This window comes from Trematomus bernacchii, unplaced genomic scaffold (genome assembly GCF_902827165.1).
Source record: "Trematomus bernacchii unplaced genomic scaffold, fTreBer1.1, whole genome shotgun sequence".
Lineage (NCBI taxonomy): Eukaryota > Metazoa > Chordata > Actinopteri > Perciformes > Nototheniidae > Trematomus > Trematomus bernacchii.
In genome coordinates, this window is record NW_022987573.1 from 3,065,471 (window position 1) to 3,090,790 (window position 25,320).

The following is a 25,320-nucleotide window of genomic DNA, read 5'->3' on the forward strand; positions in this document are numbered from 1 at the left end:
AATTCATTGTAGTATATAAGCCTGTGATTGTCCCTGTTGAGTGGCAGCTACATAGTTATTTAGCTGTTTGACAGCCAGGTTTCTCCCATTCTTGAATAACCCTGCAACTATTACGTTATTTTACCCCTCTGAGATAAGTTGAGTTACTACAGAATATACTGCAATGAACCTTTAAAACCCTGTTACTTGTTTTTCCATCTAATACAAAATATATTAATAAAAGTGCTCACTGGAAAAAGTATGTTGAAGTAGTAAGTTTTATGTTTGTGATAAAGTTCACATCTGTCCAAAAAGTCATATGATTATGGAAATAATGTTCTTAAATATGACATGTGAGTTGAAACCTGCAACATAACATTAGACAAACCAGACCTTTGACATCAAAGATTTTCAAAATATAATACAAATAATGAATTAAAGTATAAAACCTCAACATGACTAACTGTCTGAGTGTATTGCACTTTTTAAAGTAGAGGTGCAGGATGTGTTACCATTCTGTTCCTGTGTTACTTTGGCTTTTTGAGGATTATTAGTTAAAAAGAGCCTGAATTGTACAACAATACAAAACAGCTGACAATACATACACTGCAAAATAAAGTGCAGACAAAGTGGCAATGTGTTTTTATGTAAAATCATTAATGATTGGCATCACACTAGCTCTAAACTCCGCAATACAATAACTGTAGTCTGTTTAGAGGAATGCCACCCAAAATGAATACCAAAACTACTGCCACCAGGTATGACTATCATGGATACTTATACACACCTTTAGGTCTGGATCAGTTGGCTAACTACTGTGTCGAATACCTCAGAAAGACATAAGTATAGAGTAAAAACACATAATGTTAGACCACACAGCAACACATCACAGTTGGACTAACAGACAAACTCCCTGATCAAGTCAGGTTTAAGGACCAACGTTTTCACCTTCATAAAATTAATTTCCTTTAGCAGGAGATAAAACAGCGTCTCAACTAGGAATTAAAGCAAGAGCTGCACTTAATCTTTAAGATAAATATCAACGAACAATTCATTCAAGGCTAATCAGTTTTTTTTTGTTAGCCACAGTCTCACAAGCCTGCTTTGTGCACCAAACTAATCAATAAAAAGAGGCTTGTTAAATACAATAAACATTAAAAGACACATGAAAGGCATAGACAGCAAAATAATAGAATTATACAGGCGATTGGCTGCAGCTCGTCGAATTTCCTTACTGCTACTTTTAGTACCCTATTTAATCCATATAAAAGGTTCAAATGGACTACTTTGTGTCTACGGCCACTGTAGAGAGCAAAACAGATGAAGAAAGCATCACATTTGACTAGAGTTTGTATTCTTGGCTAGAAAGATGATTAATGAGAGAATAATTAATCTGATGCAGCCAGATCTCCTGATCCGGCTGAGCAAGCGACACCCTGTAGAACCGTTTATTTTTTCACTCTCTTTTAACAGAAAAACAAGTTGGAACCTCATTGCTGATAATTTCCATACTGACCCTGCAACGAAAAAACGATTCATACAGAGATTAGAAAGCATTTCATACATTGTGTTGTTCACTTTCTTTTTGCCTTTCTGTAATTAATGAGACACAAAAAGATATTCAAGCTACACAGTCATTTCTACATGCATTAGCTGTACTCATGTTTTAAAGTTGATAAAATAGTTGAATTTAAAAGGAAACACTGTTTTTGTTGTTCAATAATAAAACATTTACTGTTAAATTCCATCCAAAATACTCGTTATTTGGGATTATATACATATTTTCCCATATGTTAACTGGGTATTAGTCAGTGTTGCAACGACAAAATCTGAGATCTGATCTAAGTCTATGTACCTGTTCGTAGGTATAGGGCCTCTGCGTCTGGGCTCCAGGGCCTCCCTGGGAGGAGCGGTAGGAGCTGTACTGTTGGCTTTGACCCTGCTGATACTGAGAATACTGGGAGGATCCACCTTGGCCAGGACCTGTAGCAAAGGGGTAATCAATTAAATTATTCATTGTGTGTGTGTGTTTAAATGCACACATTATGGTTGTGTGGGTTGTTCTAACCGTATCCCTGTGGCTGTCCGCTGTAGCCTTGTTGAGAGGAGTACTGCTGCTGGCTGTACGGCTGCTGCTGACCAGAGCCCTGCTGATACTGAGCCTGCTGTTGACTGTATTGAGAGTTTCCTGGAGGCATACAAAAAGTGTTAGTAATTTATTTTTTCATATGGATTGGGACTCATTTGGTTAGACACATTTAGACAATTTAAGTTTGGGAGAGTGGAGGAAAATACATCTTGAAAGCATGGTTTAAAATGACAGAATGAACTACTGCTACCTCCTTCATAGTAATGCTGTGAAGATTCATCAAAGGATCTGTCGTAGCCTTGCTCCCCATAGGAAGACTGTTGATACGAGTACTCCCCATGACCTGTAGAGAAAACTGTTCAACACATGCAAAAACTCCTGTGCAAAGGCAAAACCCACTTACATAGAGACAGGAAATTATTACTCGCAGATTGAGGCCAAAACATTTATAATACATGTGCAACGACAAAAATCCAAGCACAGACAACATTTTCAACGCTTCTCGCTTCAATATTCACAAAGCACAAAGGAACGCCCTGGAGGAAGTGTGTGCTTTGTTCTCAACACACTGCTATGGCACTTTCTGAATTCTGAAGTTTCGGCACACCAAAGGGGACAGTATGGACACAGACACACTGGGGGAGAACAGATTTGAGACCAATGTCAGGCTTTTGCATTTTTTTGCAATACTTTCCAACTCCCAAAGCAAGGGTAAAGACTGTGACTGAGAGGACGCGCTGAAGCACCAGCACTGCAGTAAATCTGGCTCAGGTATGTAGATAAGTGCTTGAACTACAATGTGGCTTTGTGTATTTGAAAGCTGTGTGTATGAAGTTTATGGATGTGCACGATTACCATCAGGGTAATATTGCCGGTTTATGGGCTTGCTGGAGCTCTGAGTGTGTCCATACAGCTCTCCGTAGAACTCTTCTTGTCCCATGTACTGCCGTGCAGGTCCTGCAAGACAGGCGACACCACGATTTGTTAAACAGCCGGCTGGACCAATTGGGTGCTGAGTTTAAGCACTTAAGTTCTCTGCGAATTAAGAATAACTTAAGATCATAACAGACATTATGGCCAGCTTTCTTGGAAATACTTTAGTCATGAGGCTATTATGGGTAGATCAAAATCAAGGGAATTAATATGACCATACACTCTATGTACTGCAGGATAATGGTTATTATCAGTGGTTTCTTAAACGAAAGAAGCTATAACGTGCCAACCCAATCTTAGGAGGCAATAATTAAAGAGGGGAGAGATTACAATGAATAATTCCATGACAAATTTAAATGATATGTAATTTAAGAGGAGAAAATGAGGATTAGAGAAAGGCAGTTCACAGGGAGAATCTGATCTCTGCTTGGTGGTGGTGTGCAGAAACTCCAGATTCCAATCTTTCCTTTTCCTTTTCAATTTCATCGAACAAAGTCAGAAAAACCAACCTAACAAAAACCCTCTTGAAGATGCATCAGAACCACGGACAAGATAAATGCCTTGAAAACCACAACTGGCCGAAATGTTTCCAAATACAGTGATGAGTTGTAAAACAACTAACAATTTCTATAGTAAAAATAATTCCAGATGTGACCCAGAGCCCAGAGATGACAGAATGGCCCTGGCAACGCCACCACAACCAAGCAGCTAAACTATGGAGACCCCAACTCCATAACAAAGTTCTCTCTGAAAACTCTTCCCCCAGTCATGCAAGGATAATGTACCAGGGTGAATGAGGACAATCTATCATGGTCGTTGCCCTGGAAACAGTATCACATCCTTTTTATAGCATCTCAGTTACTATGTGCCAAGTCTACACCCTTCAAAAGACATAACAGAACAGGGTGGAGCTATTATTAGACACATGCTGACGCAGCAAAAGTTAAGTGATTCACAGGAACTTAAAGGTGGGGTAGGTAATTCACTTCAGAAACACTTTTTGTTATATTCCATGGAATGCTCTTAACATCCCGATAGCAATGAATACATTAAATGCTTTGACAATAAATACATTACAAAATGTCATCTGTGGAAGCCGTGGCGCGGTAAAAAGCACGACCAATTATTTTAGCCGGCCCGGCTAAAATAACTGGATGGCCTACCTGCCTGTCAGCCTTCCATCGGGGCACAAACTTATCTCGTGCCCTCATTGGTCATGTGCGCGTTCGAGTGTGTTGGAGGAGGGGCTCTGTAAGGAAGTCTGAAGGAAGGAGCAGATTTTTTTCGGCTGCGTAGTTTCAAATTCTAGCGCACTCGAGCTGGTTTCTATGGGCTCAGAACAGTCTCATAATACACACATGCACACATAAGGATTCACACTTGTATTTCATGATCCGCAAAAGGATTCACACTTGTATTTCCGGATCCACACTTGTGTTTTTCAATGCACACACAAATGTGTTCCGTTTCATATACATGTAAATAAAATCCAAATACAGAAAAAAGTTTTACATATGTATTTTTGATCCTCACATATTTGTTTTCCGTTTAAAACCGCTGCACCTGCAAACACAAACCGCTTTCTGTGCATGGATCGCTGTGCATTCGTGTGTGGGTTTTTTGAGACTCCCCTGACGGTGACCCGATTCGTACTTGTAATTTTTTCTATCTATAGCCAATCAGATGTCTCCTCAATTCTAAGCCAATCACATGAGCGCGCCCCCACGAGGGTAGATTTCTTGCGTTCATGACGTAGCGCTTCATGTACGCATTTTGCGCTGTCCGGAGCTGACAGGTCCATGGAGCCTGCAGGCGCTAATCTCAGGACACCTCCACTCTCAGTACATTGCCACTTTCCGAACAGGAAATGCACGCAAATACAAGCCTTTATATTATTAAGGTACAGTGCCACTTTCCGAACCATTAATGAATGCTTGTGTACACAAAAACGGCAGGCAAAACTGTTTTAAATGTGTGTTTCCTGTATGGCGAATACAGCTGCTTTATTTATGTCTGTATGAAGTTGTTGTGAGTGTGGAGGGAGCAGCTACAGGTTAGCTTAGCCTAATCGATCAGTGCACTACGAAGCCAGTGCTAGACAGTGAACTGTCAACGGGGACCCGCCGGTCATTATCGGCCGATATTCACTCTTAATAGTTTGATCGGTGCTCTCTATAAAGGCCGATCAGGAGAGCTGGATCTGATCGATATGGACATAAACGCGAGTGAAGTTTTAGCGAGCTGCATGAGAAACTGACGGGCTGTCAGGAGAGAGGGAGGGAGAGAGAAAAAGAGATGATCCTTACTCCCGTGTTATTATCCGGTCATAGTCCGGTAATTACCTGCTAACGGAAACGCTGCTACACAATTCTTATTCTTATTATTATTATTATTGAAACATGATCGGTAAGTTTCAAATTTGTCCGGTAAAATTAAATTCTGTCCGCGGAAACCCTGCTCCGGACAGCGCAAAATGCGTATATGAAGTGACATGAACGCAAGAAATCTACCCTCATGTGATTGGCTTAGAATTGAGGAGACATCTGATTGGCTATAGATAGAAAAAATTACAAGTACGAATCGGGTGACCGTCAGGGGAGTCTCAAAAAACCCACACACGAATGCACAGCGATCCATGCACAGAAAGAGGTTTGTGTTTGCAGGTTCAGGGGATTTAAACGGAAAACAAATATGTGAGGATCAAAAATACATATGTAAAACTTTTTTCTGTATTTTATTTACATGTATATGAAACGGAACACATTTGTGTGTGCATTGAAAAACACAAGTGCGGATCCGGAAATACAAGTGTGAATCCTTTTGCGGATCATGAAATACAAGTGTGAATCCTTCTGTGTGCATGTGTGTATTATGAGACTGTTCTGAGCCCATAGGTTTCTCCATTCTTACCTTTAATGTGACACAAATCACATCTCCTGTAGGCTTCTTAAAGTTGAAGGAAGGCAACTGGGATAACCCTATTTGAAGACCTTCAATATCATATCTTTGAAGGAAAAAACTACTACCATGCACACACTAATACATCTGTATACAACAAAATCAGCATTTCCAACTAGACACAATGAGACTGGCATCTAGAGCCTCACTTAATGGAAACCTGTTGACAATTTCAGTCCTAACTATCCCAAAGTACAGTCACACATCCATCTATATGTCTTTAAGCACTCAAACTAACCAATTTCCATGTCAAACTGGCAAGAGGAAGTCTTACCACCTACCTTGCTGTGAAGAACGGTAGGATCCCATTGGTCTCTGAGACATCATACTGTTTCCTTGACTGCTCTGACCCATCATACCCATGGCCTGCTGTCCCTGATAGTGTTGGCCCCCAGCCTGGGCTGAGGAGTAGTGTGGAGTGGCAGACTGTTGCTGCATCATGGAGACTGTGAAGGAGGTGTGATTATGGGGGGAGATCTGATACATTAATATGCACAGACACATTCAAGGAATATACCTGCATGAGCATTTAACAGCATTGGCAGAAATGTGCATGATTACACAAATGAACAAATGTAGAAGAAGTTCCATGTCAATAAGAGCAAAGGGAAAAGCCAAAAACAGTCTAAAGCAGTCAGGGGTCTCTTAAAGAACAACATTCTTTGAAGAGATGCTTTCAAGATGCGGCTCAGAAGTAGGCAATGCAAACAAAGTTAGTGAAGTCAGTGCATAAACATAAATATCCACACAGACATCCAGGGAGAGGAGGGCTGTATCTCAGGGTCAGGAGTTGGAGATTGGCAGGGTAAAAGCAGAAGGAAGAAGGCAGAAAACCTCTTTGATGAACTGAATGTGTTTGCCTATTTTGATGGTATAGATAAACTAGGAGAGAATTTGCAGATTGATGAGCGCAGATAAACATATAAACAATTTAATGTTTTGGCAAGATCAATGTGCGTTTGTCATGAATACATTTAGAGGTAGTTTAGAAATCATCCCACTCACTCCTCACTCTGAACACTTGGAAGGCATTACTTTCAGCAATCCCTTTTATCTGAGTGCTACATTTTCGAACATACCTAATGATAAAAAACAATAACTAATGGGACTTCTTGCACCATAACTATAAAGTTAATGATAATCAAGTCTTAAGTGTTTTTGAGTGTTCAAATCCTAAGCCTGAATGTATTAACCTAACCTACTGTAGCCCTCTTCCCATAGAAATACACCAAATCTCCTGATAAGGCTGCACTATACCTGGCTCACCTTGGTTAGACTGCAAGTTGAGGTTGCTGCGGGAGGAGGAAGAGGAGGCTGAGGGTGTGGAGGAAGAAGAGGAAGAAGAGCCATAGCCAGACCCAGGACCCTGGATCATGCTGCCCTGGGAAGAGGGCGCAGAGTGGCTGTAACCAGAGGTTGGGGCCGAGCTACCGTAGCTGCTGGCTGGCTGGCTGAGGGATGCGGAGGGAATGGCCGACTGCTGCATGGGGGCATGGCTGGGGCCTGACGACACACACGCACAGTCAGAGCAGCCAGCACATTCCCATGCGGGGCCGTATCGTGTTAACCACGGGCCCACATTCAGTTCATCTTTACAGGAATCTTTTAAGGATTACTGATTTATTTTAAAATGTATTGGTCACAAAAAGAAGAAAAAAAGTTGCAAAAGCTGCAAATAAATCTGACTGTCAGACCATGAGATGCACATAACATCATCAAATATTTGCAGGCAACAACGACAAGCAACACTGTGACGGACAAAATCTGCAGACAAACATGCAGCCAATTCAGGATCAAACAACCATGAAAGAGGGGGGAACACGATGAAAGAGAAGGTGTGCAAACCAAGTGTGGGTTTGTGTCGAAAAATCTCACCATTGCTCATTTGACTCTGCATCATTGATGTGGGGGGAGGTCCCGATGCCATGTTGTCATTGAGGTTGCTTGGAGCATGTCCCACACTTTGGCCCATCCCTCCAGAGACCAAAGACATATTGGTAGCGGGAGGCTAGAAATAAAAAAAGAATGCTCCATTTTTTTTCCCCTTGAGAAAATTATTTTTCCTAATTGATGTCCTTAATTTCATTATGCCTTATTTTATATAAACTCTTGTCTACTAAATATATCATTTTGTTATAAATCATTATCAGTGGACAAATTGCATGAACATGCATGGATTGTCTACCCACAAATGCATGATCACATATTCATTTATTATTGATATTTGAAAAATTGAGAATATGTGATGGATGGTAAAAGCATAATCAATCTGATGGAGATGGGAAAATATACTGTTACTTCCTCTTGGAGGACTCACTGCAGGTAGTAGTGTCTGCATGTTCTGATTCGAATCTGCTATTGTGGCCAAATAAACCAGATTTCTGTGCAGGATCTGCTGATACCTGTCAAATTGGAAAACAAAACATAGCTTTATTTACTGACTTGTATTACAATTATACAGCATCAATCAGGAGTAAAAAAAGAACACTCACTGTGTGCATTCAGCTGTCTTGCCTTTGCTTTGGTAATCCATTATGCATTGTATTAAATGATTGTTTTCATCCAGCATCTTCAGGAGACAAAACAACTTCAGCTGACAGTAAAAGTCACAATGTATGGCAAATTATACACTGAAAGATGGCCTAACTTCAACAAGCCTTCTTTCTGGGTCAGTTTTTACATTTTTACTCATAATGGGGCCAAATATGGAAGCACTTCCTCACAGTCTTTTTTTAGGACATTGTTTGAAAGTCCCTGTGTTGAAGATTGGTTGTGCACTTTTACAAAAAAGGCTTCAGTCAGGTAGCCTATAAAAGCAGCAGCAGCAGTCTCAGGAGGCTATATGGCTCATGTTTGTCTAATGTAGCTCGGTTTTCATCATACAATGCCTATTTCCAGCTGATTGTTATATTTTGCAACAAAGCAGGGGTCCATAAAAACAGTTCAACCTTTCGCCACGCTGTCTGACAATAAACGGGCACCCATAACTAGTAGGCTACCTTGATCAGGTGTTGTGCTTTAAAATTATTAGAAACAAGTAACACCATTTGAAGCTGATGATTTATGATAAAAGTAAAACATTTTGGTCATTTGTCAGGAAAAAAAAGCAGAGATTGACAGCATCACACTGAATCAGCTCCAGTGCATATAAGCGATCGCCTACATCAGCACCGTGTCTTTGTTATAGGTACGCACCTTCAATTGACTGTCACGTTACAATACCAGTTGCCATTTCTTCAGATATTCACTACAGGCTACTTTCTCTGCACTGGCGGACCGCAACCTCCCATCCAGACTAGAATATGTTATCACAGGCGCCACGACGCACCTAAAGAGGTTTACCTTTTGAATCGTTTGCTGTGTCACCTCCCCTTTACTCCTGGGGCGCGCCGAGGAAAACGCCACCGACATTTTGTCATATGGAAAATAAAAGCGCTTCTTTTATTCTAATATTTATTATCTTGAGCGCAGCCCTCTATTTGGGTACATAGTTTGTCCATTACCACCAGGAAATGGGGGTATATTGACAACACATCTCTGTCATGAAGGGAGGAAAATAAGAAAACAGTGGATTTCTCCGAATGTAATTCGACACACGATTTTACTGACAGCTATGTATAGTTTGCAATCAAAAAATGATACAGATAATAAATTGATACGTGATACTGGAACATCCCCCTCCCTCAGTTTTTGGTATAACCCGGACAGTGAGTAGCCTACCACTTTCCCTCACTGTAGACGGAGTATCCTCCGATTCATGACAGCCAATCAGTCCTCATTGTACACACTGCTCGATGCTCAAAAGCTTCGGTCGAGAAGAGTGATTGCAGAAGTTGTTTTAAGCACCTCTGTGTGAACAAGACATCTTATTACCAAAGTCTCATGTTCATATTTGTTGCAATATCAGCATGCACCTGACATCTGCAGAGCATTCCGTCTCCTAGCACAATGATCAATTTAATAGTCGATAAGTATTTGCAGTTCCATTTAAACCCAAAAGGAAACACATGCAAATATCAGCTAAATCCACCAGAAAATTCAAAGCTAATTGTGCAGAACATTTTTCCCCGAAATTATTTTTACCGTGAGGCATACGCCAAAGATTGTTTTGGTGTTACTGTGACAATGTCAATGTTGCATGCAAGTGTGCGCCTGTGGGTATTAAGTTGGTGGCCTTTTTTATTAGGTTACTTTTTGTAACCCACTGTTGGGTGGTTGAGTTTAATCGGCATTGCACAATTTAATCCTAATATGAAATAGAGTCCTGTGAAAAGCAGCTTTAACAAAAATAAATTAATGTGCAGAAATGTATGATTGCAGCTTTGTGAACAAGCAACAAGACGGTTTTTAAATAGTCCATTTATCTAAAGTCTTTTTCAACCCATAACGGAAAGGTTCAACCTTAATATAAGCAGAAACTTTCCAGATCTCCACATTTGGAATACATCGTTTCAAAAGAGAAAAATGTAATCTGAGAAAAACTTAAGCAGTCAGATAAATATAGAGTAGAAAGTAAAATATTTGCCTGAAATGTAGTTGCAAATACAAAAATAAAAATATATAAAGTTACTTTTAGTTAAATTCCAGAACTGTGTATTAGGATTGTCCAACCAAAAGGTACACACATTTAAAGCTCATTACAATATAATGTATGCATCCTCAGAGCACAAGACGAGTGAATCAGCAACTTCCATTTTATTTACATTAGTCTCACTTGTTGCTTCAATATTACAGAACAAAACAATGATTTAGATGTGAAATTCATTCAAGTTTAGTTAATCGTGTTTATATCTATAGTATACAATATTTTTTAATTAAATAAATGTTGCCTTCTCCCAAGAAGCAAAGCCAGATCCCTTTTTAAACATGAAACCAAAACACGTTTGGGAGTGAAATTCTTCCAAGTAGAAAACAAAACAAACTTAAACGCTCTCATTTAATTGAAGGGGGAAATACTCAAACAAACATTCTGAGGGGAAGAACTATTGTCAAACAAGGTGGACCATTTAGTGAGCCATGCATATATGCAAAAGTGGCCAAAGGGCATAAATAAAATACTGGCGTTATGGGGGCATAAGGGCCTCAGGGGAAAAAAAAAACGAAAATAGATCCTTCTTCGAACAGACAAGTCCGATTTTATGCGAGAGGAAGCCATCCCTATAGCATGGGGTTGCTTTAGTGTCAAACTCTGACCTTTACAGCTGACCACTCCTGGTTCTGTAAGAAGACTGAGTCTGAGCAGTGCCCCGTCCTCTTCGTCCACTATAGCCACCTCTGAAGCCTTGGCACCTCAAGAACCGTCCAGGGACACCAAAAGTCTCCATGTTGCGCTTCCGCTCCTCCGCCCATGTTTGTCTAACACAAAAAGAGGCAAAGCTGTAGCGTCACATAATGGAGAAACTGTTGTTGAATGTTAAGGATAGAAAAGCAACCAGTACCTGAACTTTGTGTCGGACGAGATGTTGTCAAAGAAGCACTTTGCTTTGTTGTAGTAGCATTTTGGTCCAAAAAGATCATCCTCTGCTTTTGAGAGCAATTGTTCTTTTCCCTTCTCCTCTCCTTTAGGATTTTCATCTGCAGACAGAAACATGCACTGCTAGTAATTGGAAACATGATACAGCAGACCAACTTGTTCGGTGTTTCTATAGGGACATTCACTGATTTTAAAAACACACATGCTCATCTTCACACCTTACAGGTCCTACGCAAGATAATATAATCATACACTGAGATGTATCAAATCTGGCTTTTGATGCACCACTTGTTAATGCATTGACCTGTTCAGAAATGAAAACAGAATCCTTGAACAGATTTTGGAAAGCCAAAAACAAAAGATAAATAATGTCACTCATCACTGCCACTTAGTAACCGAATCCTGGTGCCAAAATCCATCTGTCTTACAGCTGCTGAGCCTAACTACAGTTGGTATGATTTAGAGCTTGCATGCAACACAGTGTCTAAATAACTTTGTCATGGAAAAGTGTAAGGTTTTAACAACCTGTGGACATTTAAAAAAGAAATGTCAAAAAAAGCAGAAGATGAAAATGCAGACCTTTCGTCCCGTGCACCTCCCTCTCCAGCCCCTCCTTTACAAACTGCGCGTTTGATAAATCAAAATCAAAGTCTGTGTCAAACTTCAGGACTGCAGATGGAACATTAGCCACAATCAGCTGGCCTCTACTACGGACTCTGCGCCTCCGAGGTCCTATAGGATTATTATATTTTGAAATGCATTGAAAGTTAGGACTTGGTCATTTGTCTTATAAACCTGTACATTTTACCATTACCTTGTTTTCGGCTGGGTGTTGGCCTGTTTTCATCATTCTGTTGCCGAGTTTCCTGCTGAGCATTGGGCACACCTGGGCCTGACTTCACTAAAATGTAAAAACAATTACACTCACTTGCTGGTAAATGCACAGATTGACATTTCCCAACATTTGTAAAACCTTTTGACACTGTTAATCAAGCAAAGCTCTTCACTTTTGTGTAAATAAGTGAATATGGTATTGAGGCTACTTTTGCCTTTCATTAATGCAATGTATGCTTACTGTTGGCTCCAGTGGCCCTTCTGGTCTGTGGAATCTCTCCTCTGGGTTTCTGAGGCCTTCTTTCCCACTGCTGCTCCCGCTCCTGGGATACAGAGAAGTCTCCCCTCTGCCTAGTTCTATCCACTTGGAGGGTTTGAACAGACTTTTCCACCATGGGGCCCCTTCTAACATGTAAGCCTGGAAGCCCTGCATGAAAAACACAATTACTGAAATATGAAACAACCTAAAACTATTCAGAGGCACTGAGGGTGTGGGTTTGTGTTGGTCCATTAGCAGTACATGTGAATTCATTGAATTACCAAGGCCAAGAGCTGTAGCATATTGTTGATTAAGCAGAGAGCTGGCAGCAAGCTGGTTGTAGGCTGGCATCCGTAAGGGGCTAAATGGTCCAAGAGGTGAGTAGATGTTTGAAGGGCCTCCACCAGAAGACTTAAGAAAGAAGTTTGAAAAATGTCAACACAGAAGATATGCATCTAGGTATAAGTGTAGGTCATATACTGTGGGGTGTGAGCATGCTGTTTTTGTTAACCTGTACTATTGCAGGATCCGGGGGTAGGCCGTGGTGGTGAGATCTTGGAGCTTCACACAGTGTGATGTCCTTAATATCACTTCCGCGGAAAGTGATGTACTCATAGACATCATCTTTGGGGTGAGTTGGTCGGTCTGTGGGTCGTCCCTCAGTTCCAAAACACTTGACTAGTTCAGAGAAAAATGTTTAAATAAGCCAAGTGTCATCCATGTTTAAAGTGTGCTCTTAAAAAACATGCTTTTAGATATACAGGCAGGCCATCAAGCATAAGCCCACACTACTCACCTTTAGCCAGCACTATTGTAGAGTTCACTTTATCAATTGTATACAAAATCCCCTCATAACGATTTTGGGCTTTCGAAATTAACCCTATTTTACAACCAATGTAGGGCTTTGATGAACTCATGGCAGGAGAATGTCCAGAACAATTGCTTATAATTTTCAACAAGAACACATGTGGCAACATTCGAGCCATGGAGCGACCCGAAACGATTTATAATCTTGCCCAGGTGACTTGAAACCACGCCCACTGATTGAGGTTTACATGCACCTGATGAGACGCCTACTAATTCCCCATGCAACTTTTCATTTATGACCCATGAATCATGATGTCTAACAATTAGCATTATTGACAATCATTATTATGTGTTACATTTATTTGAAATCAGAATGATTTTATTCGTCCAACAGATGGAAACATTTACATTGATACAGAAGTATAGGTGTGTGTGTGATATTTTGTTCTGACAAAAAACGTTGTTTTAACATTTAACATTGTATTGTTTATTCATTTTATTATCAACTCTGCCGTGTTTTATTCTTATTTTCCTTTATTTTTGTTTCTCTACTTAACTATTATTTGTTTTTCAATGTAAAATATATAAACATGGAAAGAAACTATGCACCACGTTAAATGTAAGCACGTGTAAATGTAGGCCTATGTTACCGCCTGCAATAAAGAAGAACCTTTATTATTTGTATTATTAGAACAACTTACTACAAACAATAGATCACAATGCTGCTTTACAGCTATGTAAAGAAAGTGATGGTTGATGATCTGTGCCCCCCTGCAGCAGCTGTAATGTCTCTTTGAAAATACAGCAACAACGCAGCCATTTTGAGTCGTCTACGATAGTCAAATAGATAGAAAAACATTCTTTATTGTGTATGAATCTGCAGAGACAGGTTGTACAACATAAACACACACCCAGATAACTCCTCGATGTGTCCCACTAGGGGTTGCGCTATGTACTGTATAATTAATTTCCAGTATCGTTGGAAGTCTACACTGCGACTCGCAACCATTTGTCTCGACTCTTTATATTCGATCCGAAGGACCAATCACAGCGCCCGGCGAGGCCGCGTCACTGAGGTTGCATCCAATCGGCGCATGCGTCTCACGAGCAAGCGCGACTGGGCAAAGATGGCGGCGGGCTCCGATTTGCTTGATGATGTTTTCTTCAACACAGAGGTGGACGAAAAAGTAGTAAGTGATGTAGTGGGATCTCTGGAGTCTGAACTAACTGGAGCAGGGCCCACCAACACAACGATCAGGGTTCAGTTTGCAGCAAATCACCTCGGAAACTCAGCTGTAATTAGTCATTCCAATGTTCAGTGCAGCAAAATGGGACTTTCACAACAAGAGCTCGCTAAAGCAGGTAAGACAGGTAAGCTGCACACTCCGGTTAGCTAACATTGGCGTATTTTGCTCACGTTGTGCCACTGATTTTAGCTTTACTTGCGTGTATCCTGAAACTAATGCGAATTGGAGAGTTGTTCGACACCCACATTGTTTTGTTGTGTGTTTCCGCTGCTGTAGGGACAGGAGTGCAAGGAGGTGTCATTAGCAGTACGGGGTCCCCGGGTTCAAGTATGGATGGAGCCGCCGGGAACACATTGAGTATGACAGCCGCTCAGACTCAGCCTAAACCGGGGACAGCTAGCGGAGTCGTTACGGTGGTATCGGGTGCAACATCTGGTGTGGATAAACCTGCAACTACTGCTGTGCAAACTCTGAATGGAAGTGCTGTGTTGATGAACTGTAATGTCACCGGAGGCCGTGGCAGCAAAACCTCACAGTCAGCTGTCACACTTGTAAACAATGGACCTGTTTCTGCGAGTAGAGAAGGCGCAACAGTTTTGTCTGCAAATAATATAATACGAACTTCTTCGACGAGTGCGCAGCATGTTGTGATTTCGTCTCAGCCATCAGTAAAAAGTGTACCCACTGTCACGCTTCTGAGGCCACCTATGCAAACTCCCACTAACCCGTCTCACACCGTGTTAACATCACCCACTAGCACGACCGGCTCGCTTATCAACAAATTCGACTCCACACAAACTATAATGCAGGCTGTTGCGACAGGGACACCAGCCACCATGAGGAGTCCGACTGTTTTGCAAAATGTGAGGACTTCAGTACCTTCAACAATCGCTGCCACTCCTCCTGCTGGAATACGAGCTATTGCTCCACAGGTGTTGGCCCCACGACTCACCCAGCCCCAACAAAACACTCCAAATATCCAAAACATCCAGCTCCCTCCAGGTAACTTTAGAGTGTAAGAGCATCTTGAAGGTTTGTCTAACATATTAGATGTTTAGTGTTGTCTATTTAGGCTATGTCAGGCCTCAATAACTTTGTCAGAAACTTGTTGCTTCCAAACATAACTTTGTTTTATTGGTTGACCTTTCTGCTCTAGAAATGGTTTGAGACATTATCTTTTAGGGCCAAAAACCACAGATAAGAAGTGGACAAGGTACTCACTTCAGAACAAACAAAAGGCCTTGTGGACAGCTGATCTACTTCTGTAGTTTATCAGACCGCTGCAATATATTGTTATTTTTACTTTGTCTTGTCAGAGAGGCTAACTGTTCTCATACCAACACTAACAATATATATGTCCTTTTTGTGTGTCTCAAAAAGTTTGCAAAGGGTTAATTGTGTTTATCTCTGACCACAATTTACAGTTATAGTAATGCATGTACATAGCTCTGCTTGGGAGTCCTTTATTTAGAGGTATCCCAACATCAGACTGAATGGTCAGACCTAAATAAGCTACAACAATACAGGGTTAAACTTTAACAACATCATTGTATTGACTACATTTAATAACACTTACCTACCTACATTTCAGCACAAACACTTTTTGTGTTCGCATCTTAATTCTCCTGTGTGGCCTATCTGTAACTTGGTGCTACACAGTAACTTGTCACAGCAACAAACAGTCACCTGTTTGATAGAGAAAATACAAAACCAGGCTCCACTGCATGGAGCACTGACCTACATTAAAGTATAAACACATTTTACATTGTTATTCTGTGGAAACAATATCTAATAACATTATGTTGCGACTTGAAACCCTTTTGATTCATGGCACCATGTTTGTGGCAAATTTGTGTCTGATTGGTCACTTGTTGACTAGAAATCTCTGAACATAGCACTTCCATCTAAAGCAATATTTGTGTATCAACATCCTACTAAAACATTAATTCATACCCCCTCATGTCAGAAACGCCATGAATGCATGCAGTATATGAATGACAGTGATCAGGACAGCAAAGCCGTGACATCATTTTCCTGTTGCAGGTATGGTTTTGGTCCGCAGTGAGAGTGGGCAGCTGCTGGTGATTCACCAGCAGACCTTGGCTCAGATGCAGGCTCAGACGCAGTCCCAAAGCGCCATGACCCCCCGACCTGCAGCCCCCTCCAGCACTCCGCCTGTCCAGATCACTTCTCTTCAGGTACCGGGACAGCTGGACACAGGGACACACAGAAAATGTGACTCATTCATGTTAGATAGTGAGGCATGGATCTGAGATTCTGGATCAGTTTTTACATGAATAAGGTATTCAATTAATCAGACTTGTAAGATTTGGTTGATATTTTCTGTATGTACAGTATCAACTAGTTATGCCTATTTTTTTTCTTTCTACTGTATACCTCTTATTTCAGAAACTTTATAGCAAAATTATCCAAATAAATAAATATAGGCATAACTTATATGGAAGAAATGATATAGAAACATATTTCTGATAGTCATTCTTTATCGTTATGACTATATAAATGATCATATTGCCCAGCCCTAGACTGACCCATTTGCATAGGTTCATGTGTGTAACACCTCCTTCTGTATCCACTGCGGTTCTGCAGGCTCCGGGCGCGTCCCTGCTGCCTCGTCCTGTCCCCCCCACCACCATCATTAAACAGGGTACCACAGTCCAGACAACTGTAGCAGCCTCCACCACACTGCAGAGGCCTCCAGTACTGCAGGTAACTACAATACACATCCATTTTAGACCTCACATCCTTTGCATTAAATGTTTTCAGATTAATCTGGGACGGTCATTCACCGAAAATAATTGTTACCTAGTTCCATTATAGCCATCCTGGTTTGTGTGCACAGAAGAGTCTGTGACTTTTAGACAACCAAGTTAAAGCAGAATATTTGCTCTGTATAGACCAGGGCTGTCCAAACTTTTTTCACAGAGGGCCACATACAGACACATATTTGAAGGGCTGGGCCACTGACTAGAGGTGAGGTTTATTGCCTCATAAGTGAAGTTATGAGTTAGCAAAATCAATCAAATGTAAGTAAATTATGCTTGATACAACAGCCTACATCACAGCTTTCCGTAGGGTTTCATTTATTTAGTTAGCAGCTCATTCCTTAAAACAGAAGCCTTAGATTGCTTATCATAAGAGGAAATAGGAAGGGTATATTTCAAGGTTGTTATTTAAATAAGTTATTGGGCTTTTTTCTTATCAACTTAGATTTGTTAGAACATATTTTCAACTTCAATTGACTGAAAGTGGGCTTATTAACACATGAACACTACTGTGTAACATATGTTTACAGATATATTTAAGAAGTACAATACAAGCTCAAGTTTCATTTGTGGGCCGCATTCCATTATACTTCTGGACACCCCTCGTATAGACCATGCTTTTATTGGCCGCGTATTACTCTTCAGGGACTGTCACTTTCAGTTCATTAAGCCACAAACATAAAATATGTTAGACAGTGTGAACAACTTTTCCAACCAGCTGCTCAGGCATATAGACAGAGTTCTTACCTGCCTCTCTATCTCTGCTCCTCCTGTGAACAATAACTCCCTTTTCACTACAAATATTATAATATGTTCTTTACAATAAGTCAAGCATAATTGTATTCATTTTTGTATTTTCTTTGAAAAGCCCTTTTGTTCATTCAATTAAAAACCTTGCTGGTTGTCTCATCTTTTTTGGATTTATAGTTGTTCAGGTTGCCATGACATTTTCCCTGAAGGTTAATACATTTCGCTGAACTCTCATTAACAGGTGTAATCTCTGTTTTGCACCTCATGTTTTTCTATTGTAATTTAGGAGTGGAATAAGAGAATTGCTAAGCTCCCAAAGAGTTTATGTTGTACACAAAGTGCATGAATAACAATGAGTTATTATGTGGTAGCAAATATACAATATCTATCAAAACCTTTTCCTGGAAAACTGAAGCTTGGGGCAAAAAATGACATCTCATTGTAGTTGGATGTACTGTCCCCCGGGACCAGACATTTCAGAGCTGTTACTCTGACCTTGTCACTTTCATCTTATGACTGGATATTCCCTGACTCATATAGAACACCATCATGCTGGGAGGAACGTCTGCCTCCACGGGACAGCCGATAGGAGCCCCCACCCCGGTGCAGCCTGGATGTGCAGTTACACAGAGGGGGAATGGGACCCCTGTCCCTCCAACAGCTATCTCAGCTGTAAGAGAGAAGTACTAACCTTGAATGCTCTTGTCTTTGTTATCTTATACAACTAAATATATACAGATGGGTATTTTTGTGTTCTGTTTCACATTTTCACGTCTGATGTGCATATTTAAAAAATACATGCTATTTGTGTGTATGTGTTTGCAGGAGACCCTGGAGAATGTAAAGAAGTGTAGAAACTTTCTGTCCACGCTGATCAAGTTGGCCTCTAGCGAAAAACAGTCTTCTGAGACTTCGGCCAACGTGAAGGAGCTGGTCAAGAACTTACTGGTACATTTCCCTGCTCTTCTGTTTTTATTATTTTCCTTCCCCTCTCTCTTACAAGTTTCATCTCTCCATACCATCAGCCTTTTGCCTTCATTGGACTTTCTTCAGTCTTTCTTGTGTTTTTTTCTCCTCATCCATTCTCTGTGTTTGTTGCTCCACAGGAAGGGAAGATGGAGCCTGAAGATTTCACCAGTAGGTTGTACCGGGAGCTCAACTCCTCGCCTCAGCCGTACCTTGTGCCTTTCCTGAAGGTGAGAGCAGTGACACTTAATGATGCATGTTACAGCTTTTATGGTTTTCAATAAATGAATAAAGCTTTACTTCAATACTGTTGCAGTCATTTCAGACTTCAAGCTGTCCAAACTAAAAACTACCCTTAATGTCAGTAATACATTACATTAGCATCTTTTTAGATTGTATGTTTTTGATTTACATATGATGAGATGACCATATCATTATATCCTGTAAAAAAAACACTTATTCTCCTCCAGTGTAAAACACTGGTGCTAAAACCTTTTAACAAAATGAAAGTCAACCCGTCTTTAGTCGTTTAATAGTGCTGTGCATGTTACTGAAGTTTCAGAAAGAGGTTTTGTGTGCACAGTATTGACCATGAAATAACCTCCTGCAGCAAACACAAGGTTTGTGTGTTAAAGTTGTATAACACTAAGATGCTCAGACTGTTTCTAAAGCCCTTCTGAAATGCTAGAAGGAATGCAAATGTTCCAATAACCGAAATTAAAAATGGTCTTTTCTCTTAATACACGAGAGGTCTGAGTGTCGAGTACTTGAGTCGGTGTTGTGCACACAATACTGAAGGTATGCCCACAGAGACGGTGAGATTCACAGACATTCTTCCCTGTCTGACGCCAAACTCTGTTAGAATAAGATTGTTGTACCCAGTTCACTTCACTGTTCAGGCAGTTCTCTTTCCCAACATGCAGGCAACCTTGTTTAGATTGCATTAAAAATGCATTTATGAAGTCAAACAAATCTCAGGATCAATTATTGTAGTGTCAACAAACATTCAACTCTAACAAAAAGAAGGCATCTCTTAGTTGCATGATGTTAGCTTTCTTACACTATGGCAGAAGTTAATATAGCCTTTCCATTGAGTAATTCCAAGTCCAATGTTTATAACATTTATATATATTTTTTAAAAGAACAGTGTTGGTCAAACCTTTATTCTGCATTCTGCCCTAAGTTTTTATTTCCATCACATCTTATATTATCTTATTTATTGAACCTGGGGGAATGTATTTTATTCCTCACCGAATCCATCTCTGGCAATCTCCTGCAGATATGTCTAGACATCAAGCTTTTATCGTGGGCATCAGATCGTGTGACTGCTGCTCGTAAACCTTCCACCTCAAAGAGGAAAATAATTCCTCAATGGTTTTTAGGAATGGAAAGTGAAAAGGACTACTCTGTTAATAATTAAACAGCTCATGAATTTTGAAAGATGTGGTCATTGAATTGAGCATTTTGTGTCAAAACAAAGAAAAGTGATCCACATATGGGTCACATTGACTTTGTTGTCTGTGTGCATTTTGCTAAAGTTAACTCAATATTGTTTAATACAAATGTTGGAAGCAGTTACATAGGTAAATATGTTATACATTTCAGGTAAAGACAACAGAAAGAGTACATTGGAAATAGAGTGATTTGCATGTACATTGATGTGAGAGTACATTTGTTTTGCAAGAACAAGCTGTGCTGTCTATTTATTAGAGAATCATATCATTAATGTAGCTTGACTATTATCTAAATAGATCCAACTTGCTTAGCAACCTGGGGAAGTTTCCTGAGTAGTTTTTCAAAATCTAAGTTCCTTAGAAATAAATAACTTTATTTATGTACCAGATCTCCCTCTATGAAAAGGAGTTGATGACTTTATCAAACTGATCACATGTCCTCTCTTTCTGCCTGCAGAGGAGCCTCCCAGCGCTGCGTCAGCTGACCCCAGACTGCGAGGCCTTCATCCATCAGAGCCTGCTGCCTCTGCCCAGCAATCAGCCTGCAGCTGCCTCCACCGCCCTCACCGCCGTGGTGCTGAGACCCCCCCTCTCCACGGCCCCCACCATGGCCACCAGCACCGCCGGGGCCAAAACTACAGTCATCAGCCTCACTCAGACTCCTCACAGTAAACCTGCACTGGTAATTTATCATTTGCTATATCTGAATTCAGTCATTGGCATGCACATAGAAATAAAAGCCCTGCATATGCATATTTATGTCTAAATCTGTGAATGTGTGCAGATGGTGCCACAGCAACAGATGATAGTGAGGCCCCAGGTGACGCTGGCTCAGTCTCCCATGGTAACAGTCAGAGGACAATCCCATAGCCGGATCATTGTGGGCCAGCCGCAGATGGCCAAACCGCTCCAGACAGGTGTGTGTTCAACAGTTACTGACACATATTTGATTTCTTTTATAAGAGGAACTAAACATGCTGTTGGTTCCTAGATTTTTTGTTTTATATTTTATGTATGCACCATGACATCAAGTCAAATTCCTCGTAAGTGTGAACCTACCTGGAAATAAAACCGTTTCTGATTCTGATTCTGATTCTGTATTGATCTTCCAATAATTGACTATGTACAATGTGGGAATGCTGCCACCTTGTGGATAATGTATGTAGTTGCAGTTTGCTAAGCATTTGATAATATGCCAAATTATTCTAAAGAAAAGCATTACAAAAATGGTACACTAACAATTCAAAGAGAAAGTGTAATTTAATCTTCTCAGTTATGATCAATAATCATCTGAATGTCCTGTTGTATCTCTTTGATTCCAGCAGTGAGGCAGACGTTTACTCCCATGGTCAGAGCAGGGCAGGTGGTCAGTCAGACGCCTCTCAGTGCTGCTCAGAGGCTCAAGGAAGCAGGAAGGGGAACCTTCAGGTGTGTGACTCCTTCATCTAAACAGCATCAGTGTCTCGACAATAAATAGTGAACTGTCCAGAGATTTCAGGAGTTTCAGTCTTTTACATTCGAAAAAGTATTTGAGAATATACAGAATCTTTTTTATTATTTGTCTACATTAAAACTATGTCGGCATTTGGTACAGACATTGCAAACTAAATGTTTATTACAATCAACCACATACATTTATATGTTCTTTGCATTTGTTTCTTTCACTTTTTCTGATGGTAAATGTAATATCTCTGATTTGGAACCGTGCGATGGACCTAAAGACCTGAATTAATAATTTGACCAGATGGAAATAGTCAAATTCTACAGACAAATTGCATTAGTATTTACATTGTTCTAGTTGTTTAGGGTCACTGCAGCTGCATGAAGATGATTCATGTTGTTTTATTTAAATGTACACTGACAAAAAAAGATTACAAATGTATAAATTGTGTTGCTGTTTCTAAGCCATCACTTTTTTTACTTCGTCTAGGGATGACGATGATATCAATGATGTGGCCTCGATGGCAGGAGTCAACTTGTCGGAGGAGAGTGCCCGTATCTTAGCAACCAATTCTGAGCTTGTTGGCACGGTGACTCGGTCCTGTAAGGATGAGGCCTTTCTCTCCCCCTCGATACTCACCCGGAGAGCTCTGGAGATTGGTGAGACACATAATTAAAGAGAAAATGTGCAGCACTTTCTTGCTTTTAAAGGTTGACTCTTTATTCACACAACTTTTTTTGTGACAGGTAAGAAGTTCGGTGTCAGCGAGTTGGGGACAGATGTGATAAACTACATTTCCTACGCCGCACAGCAGCGACTCAGACACCTGCTGGAAAAAGTTTCACAAGTGGCGCAGCATAAAAACACAACCTTCAAGGTGAGTATTAATTACAGTCATTAGAGAGCTGCTGAGACCCATTGCCTCATTCGCCTGTTTTACCTGATGTAACCCACTCTACCTCCCTTTCCTCGTCCTTCAGGAGGAAGAGCGCTGCGAGCAGGTCACCGATGTGCGAACCCAACTTAAATTCTTTGAGCAGCTGGATCAGATGGAGAAGCAAAGGAAGGAAGGGCTGGAGAGGGAGATTCTGTTGAAGGCTGCTAAGGTAACGATGCATATAAAAAAGGTCACACCATCGACAGGACGACTCCTACACACTTTCATTATTGCATAGACATGGCGAGCTGTCTTTGCTCAGTGTCATTATTTCCTCTGCTGCTTAAAGTACCTAGAGCACAGACCTTTTAACAATGAGCCGGTGAATGAATAAAACAATTTTGATTGAATAAATTGGATTTATTCATCTTGAAATATTAAAATGTCCTCCACCTTGCTGCAGTCTCGGTCACGGCAAGAGGACCCCGAGCAGCTGAGACTCAAACAGAAGGCCAAAGAGGTAAGAATACGTTTTGATAAGTGACTTTATGATGATTAAGTGTTTGTCTGTGAGACTAATCTGTGTGTTATTGCTTGTTATTCCAGATGCAGCAGCAGGAGCTGGCTCAGATCAGACAGAGAGAAGCCAACCTAGCGGCGCTGGCAGCTATCGGCCCGAGGAAAAAACGGAAAATGGACTCTCCTGTTAGAGGAGCCAGTGCAGAGGTGAGGAATATGGAACCAATTGGCGTAAAGGGTTGTGCAAATTAACAAAGAAAAGGTGAATAAAAGAATAAACGTCTCTCTCTGTTTGCTCTGTTTTTGACCCCAGGGCTCGGGGGCGGGCCCCTCTCAGCCCGGCGGCTCCAGTGCAGCGAGCTCCAGACAGTTTATGCGACAGCGCATTACCAGAGTCAACCTCAAGGACCTGCTGTTCTGTCTGGAGAATGAAAGAGAGACCAGTCGCTCTAACCTGCTTTATAAAGGCTTCCTCAAATAGCACCTGCATTTGAAAGACTAGTGTCGCTCAGTGGCATTAAGGAAGCCGAGTTGTTTTGTCAGATCGGACCCACTCAGCCGGTTCTTTCTTTGATCATCCCGCTGCTGAATGAAGAGTCGTCAGTGTGTGGGTGGAGAATTATCTGGAACAAAGAGCAGACGTCGTCTTTTAGAAGCCTCTTCAAGCAAAGGGCTTTTGTATTTTCAGAGGTGCAAATATTTGACTTCAGCCCTGATTTCAGTGTGCCTCTCAGCTCGGGTAGCTCTTTAAAAACCAGTTGCACCAAACTACACTCCAGTCATACACTGCCTCACGCTGCACACAAGAAACACGTCTTTATTGAACGCAGCATCTCAGACGCAGAGACCGCGTCAGTGTCTTTCACACTGGCATCGTGTTGTAGCAGCAATCCTCTGTAGAGTGGTTCTATCAGCCTGATTTACAAACCTGCAGTAATGTGCTAACTTTCTGTTGGCGTAGACTCTCTGTTTATTTAAGTTCCTAACAGGGATTTTAATTAATCACACATTCATACTATATTTGATCACAGCCTGTGGATTGTTTTACATAGACTAACCTCGACTAGCCTTGCCATCTGCTCAGTTGCCTTCTTAACAAACGAAGCCATATTAGAACGTGTTGATCAGCTTCAGTAACTTCATCTATCCATCAGCTCTCTCTCTCGTCTTTGTCGTTTTGTTGCATGCTCTCTTTGTTTCGTCTTTGCTTGATTGGAAGCAGACATGACAGTTGATTTGTCATGTCTGGTGCATGATGTAATCAAAGGTAGTTGGTATTTGAACTCCCGCCCTAATGTTTTCAGTGAGTTCCCAACACAGTGGTTGAAAGCAAAATATACCACCTTTTAATACAAAGACTACATATACTTTACATTTCTATCAATCATCTCTAGAGCACACCGTACTGGTTGAGATTTGTCCCAACTTTGCAGCAGTCAGCATATGACGATATAACATTTAACTACAAGAACTGAAACTTGTATTAATGTTAACATCCACTGCTAATTGTATTTCTGCACTGCACTTCTGGTATGTTATTGTATGGGTAGCAAGCTTGTCATGTGTTGATATACAAGAGCCGGGAGAGGTAATGAAAGATTTACATTCTGAAAATAGTTTGGCTCTGTGTAAATTGTTATGAGGAAACTATGAAGTAATTGTTCTGCCTTTCATTAGTGTCATTTAAAAGGTGATAGTCTTTTCAGAGAAGAGTGTGATGTTAAAGGTGGGGTAGGTAAGTTTGAGAAACCGGCTCGAGATCGCTAGAATTTGAAAATACACAACCGGAGAAAATCTGCCACTTCCTTACAGAGCCCCTCCTCCAACACACACGAACGCGCACATGACCAATGAGGGCACGAGATAAGTTTGTGCACAGATGGAAGGCTGACAGGCAGGTAGGCCATCCAGTTATTTTAGCTGGGCCGGCTAAAATGATTGGTCGTGCTTT

General features: G+C 40.9%; 3 protein-coding genes across 3 annotated transcripts; 1 reads left to right on the plus strand and 2 right to left on the minus strand.

Annotated features, from left to right (window-relative positions):
- Positions 1-1,437: 1,437 nt before the first annotated feature.
- LOC117479402 (calcium-responsive transactivator-like) lies at positions 1,438-9,415 on the minus strand. The gene is made up of 11 exons (XM_034126353.1): positions 9,302-9,415; positions 8,452-8,528; positions 8,277-8,361; positions 7,835-7,967; positions 7,226-7,462; positions 6,241-6,405; positions 2,924-3,025; positions 2,319-2,411; positions 2,048-2,167; positions 1,835-1,962; positions 1,438-1,496 (listed from the first exon to the last, which is right to left on the minus strand). The coding sequence occupies exons 1-11, from the start codon at positions 9,368-9,370 to the stop codon at positions 1,470-1,472; spliced, it is 1,236 nt and encodes a 411-aa protein (XP_033982244.1). The 5' UTR covers positions 9,371-9,415; the 3' UTR covers positions 1,438-1,469.
- A 1,220-nt stretch (positions 9,416-10,635) lies between these two features.
- Positions 10,636-13,480, minus strand: lsm14b (LSM family member 14B). The gene is made up of 8 exons (XM_034126348.1): positions 13,322-13,480; positions 13,037-13,203; positions 12,807-12,936; positions 12,508-12,693; positions 12,247-12,333; positions 12,012-12,164; positions 11,398-11,533; positions 10,636-11,314 (listed from the first exon to the last, which is right to left on the minus strand). The coding sequence occupies exons 1-8, from the start codon at positions 13,440-13,442 to the stop codon at positions 11,155-11,157; spliced, it is 1,140 nt and encodes a 379-aa protein (XP_033982239.1). The 5' UTR covers positions 13,443-13,480; the 3' UTR covers positions 10,636-11,154.
- Positions 13,481-14,426: 946 nt separating this feature from the next.
- Positions 14,427-25,179, plus strand: LOC117479387 (transcription initiation factor TFIID subunit 4-like). Its single transcript, XM_034126336.1, has 16 exons — positions 14,427-14,694; positions 14,856-15,581; positions 16,623-16,777; positions 17,187-17,306; positions 18,653-18,784; positions 18,938-19,060; positions 19,219-19,308; positions 20,990-21,214; positions 21,317-21,449; positions 21,855-21,960; positions 22,463-22,632; positions 22,720-22,850; positions 22,954-23,079; positions 23,314-23,370; positions 23,457-23,576; positions 23,683-25,179. Exons 1-16 carry the CDS (start codon positions 14,427-14,429, stop codon positions 23,848-23,850), a joined length of 2,850 nt encoding a protein of 949 aa, XP_033982227.1. The 3' UTR covers positions 23,851-25,179.
- Positions 25,180-25,320: the final 141 nt, after the last annotated feature.

What these genes read in the sequence shown, in the direction of transcription:
- LOC117479402 (XM_034126353.1), bottom strand. Translation starts at nt 9,370, where the DNA reads ATGTCGGTGGCGTTTTCCTCGGCGCGCCCCAGGAGTAAAGGGGAGGTG. An exon ending in GCAGAGTCAAATGAGCAATG is followed by an intron (nt 7,463 to 7,834) that starts GTGAGATTTTTC and finishes GTGTGTCGTCAG; the next exon opens with GCCCCAGCCATGCCCCCATG. An exon ending in CAACTTGCAGTCTAACCAAG is followed by an intron (nt 6,406 to 7,225) that starts GTGAGCCAGGTA and finishes CCTCCTTCACAG; the next exon opens with TCTCCATGATGCAGCAACAG.
- lsm14b (XM_034126348.1), bottom strand. Translation starts at nt 13,442, where the DNA reads ATGAGTTCATCAAAGCCCTACATTGGTTGTAAAATAGGGTTAATTTCG. An exon ending in AAGGGCCACTGGAGCCAACA is followed by an intron (nt 12,334 to 12,507) that starts GTAAGCATACAT and finishes TTTACATTTTAG; the next exon opens with TGAAGTCAGGCCCAGGTGTG. An exon ending in GGAGGTGCACGGGACGAAAG is followed by an intron (nt 11,534 to 12,011) that starts GTCTGCATTTTC and finishes TTCTGTCTGCAG; the next exon opens with ATGAAAATCCTAAAGGAGAG.
- LOC117479387 (XM_034126336.1), top strand. Translation starts at nt 14,427, where the DNA reads ATGCGTCTCACGAGCAAGCGCGACTGGGCAAAGATGGCGGCGGGCTCC. An exon ending in CTCACAGTAAACCTGCACTG is followed by an intron (nt 21,215 to 21,316) that starts GTAATTTATCAT and finishes GAATGTGTGCAG; the next exon opens with ATGGTGCCACAGCAACAGAT. An exon ending in ATAAAAACACAACCTTCAAG is followed by an intron (nt 22,851 to 22,953) that starts GTGAGTATTAAT and finishes CTCGTCCTTCAG; the next exon opens with GAGGAAGAGCGCTGCGAGCA.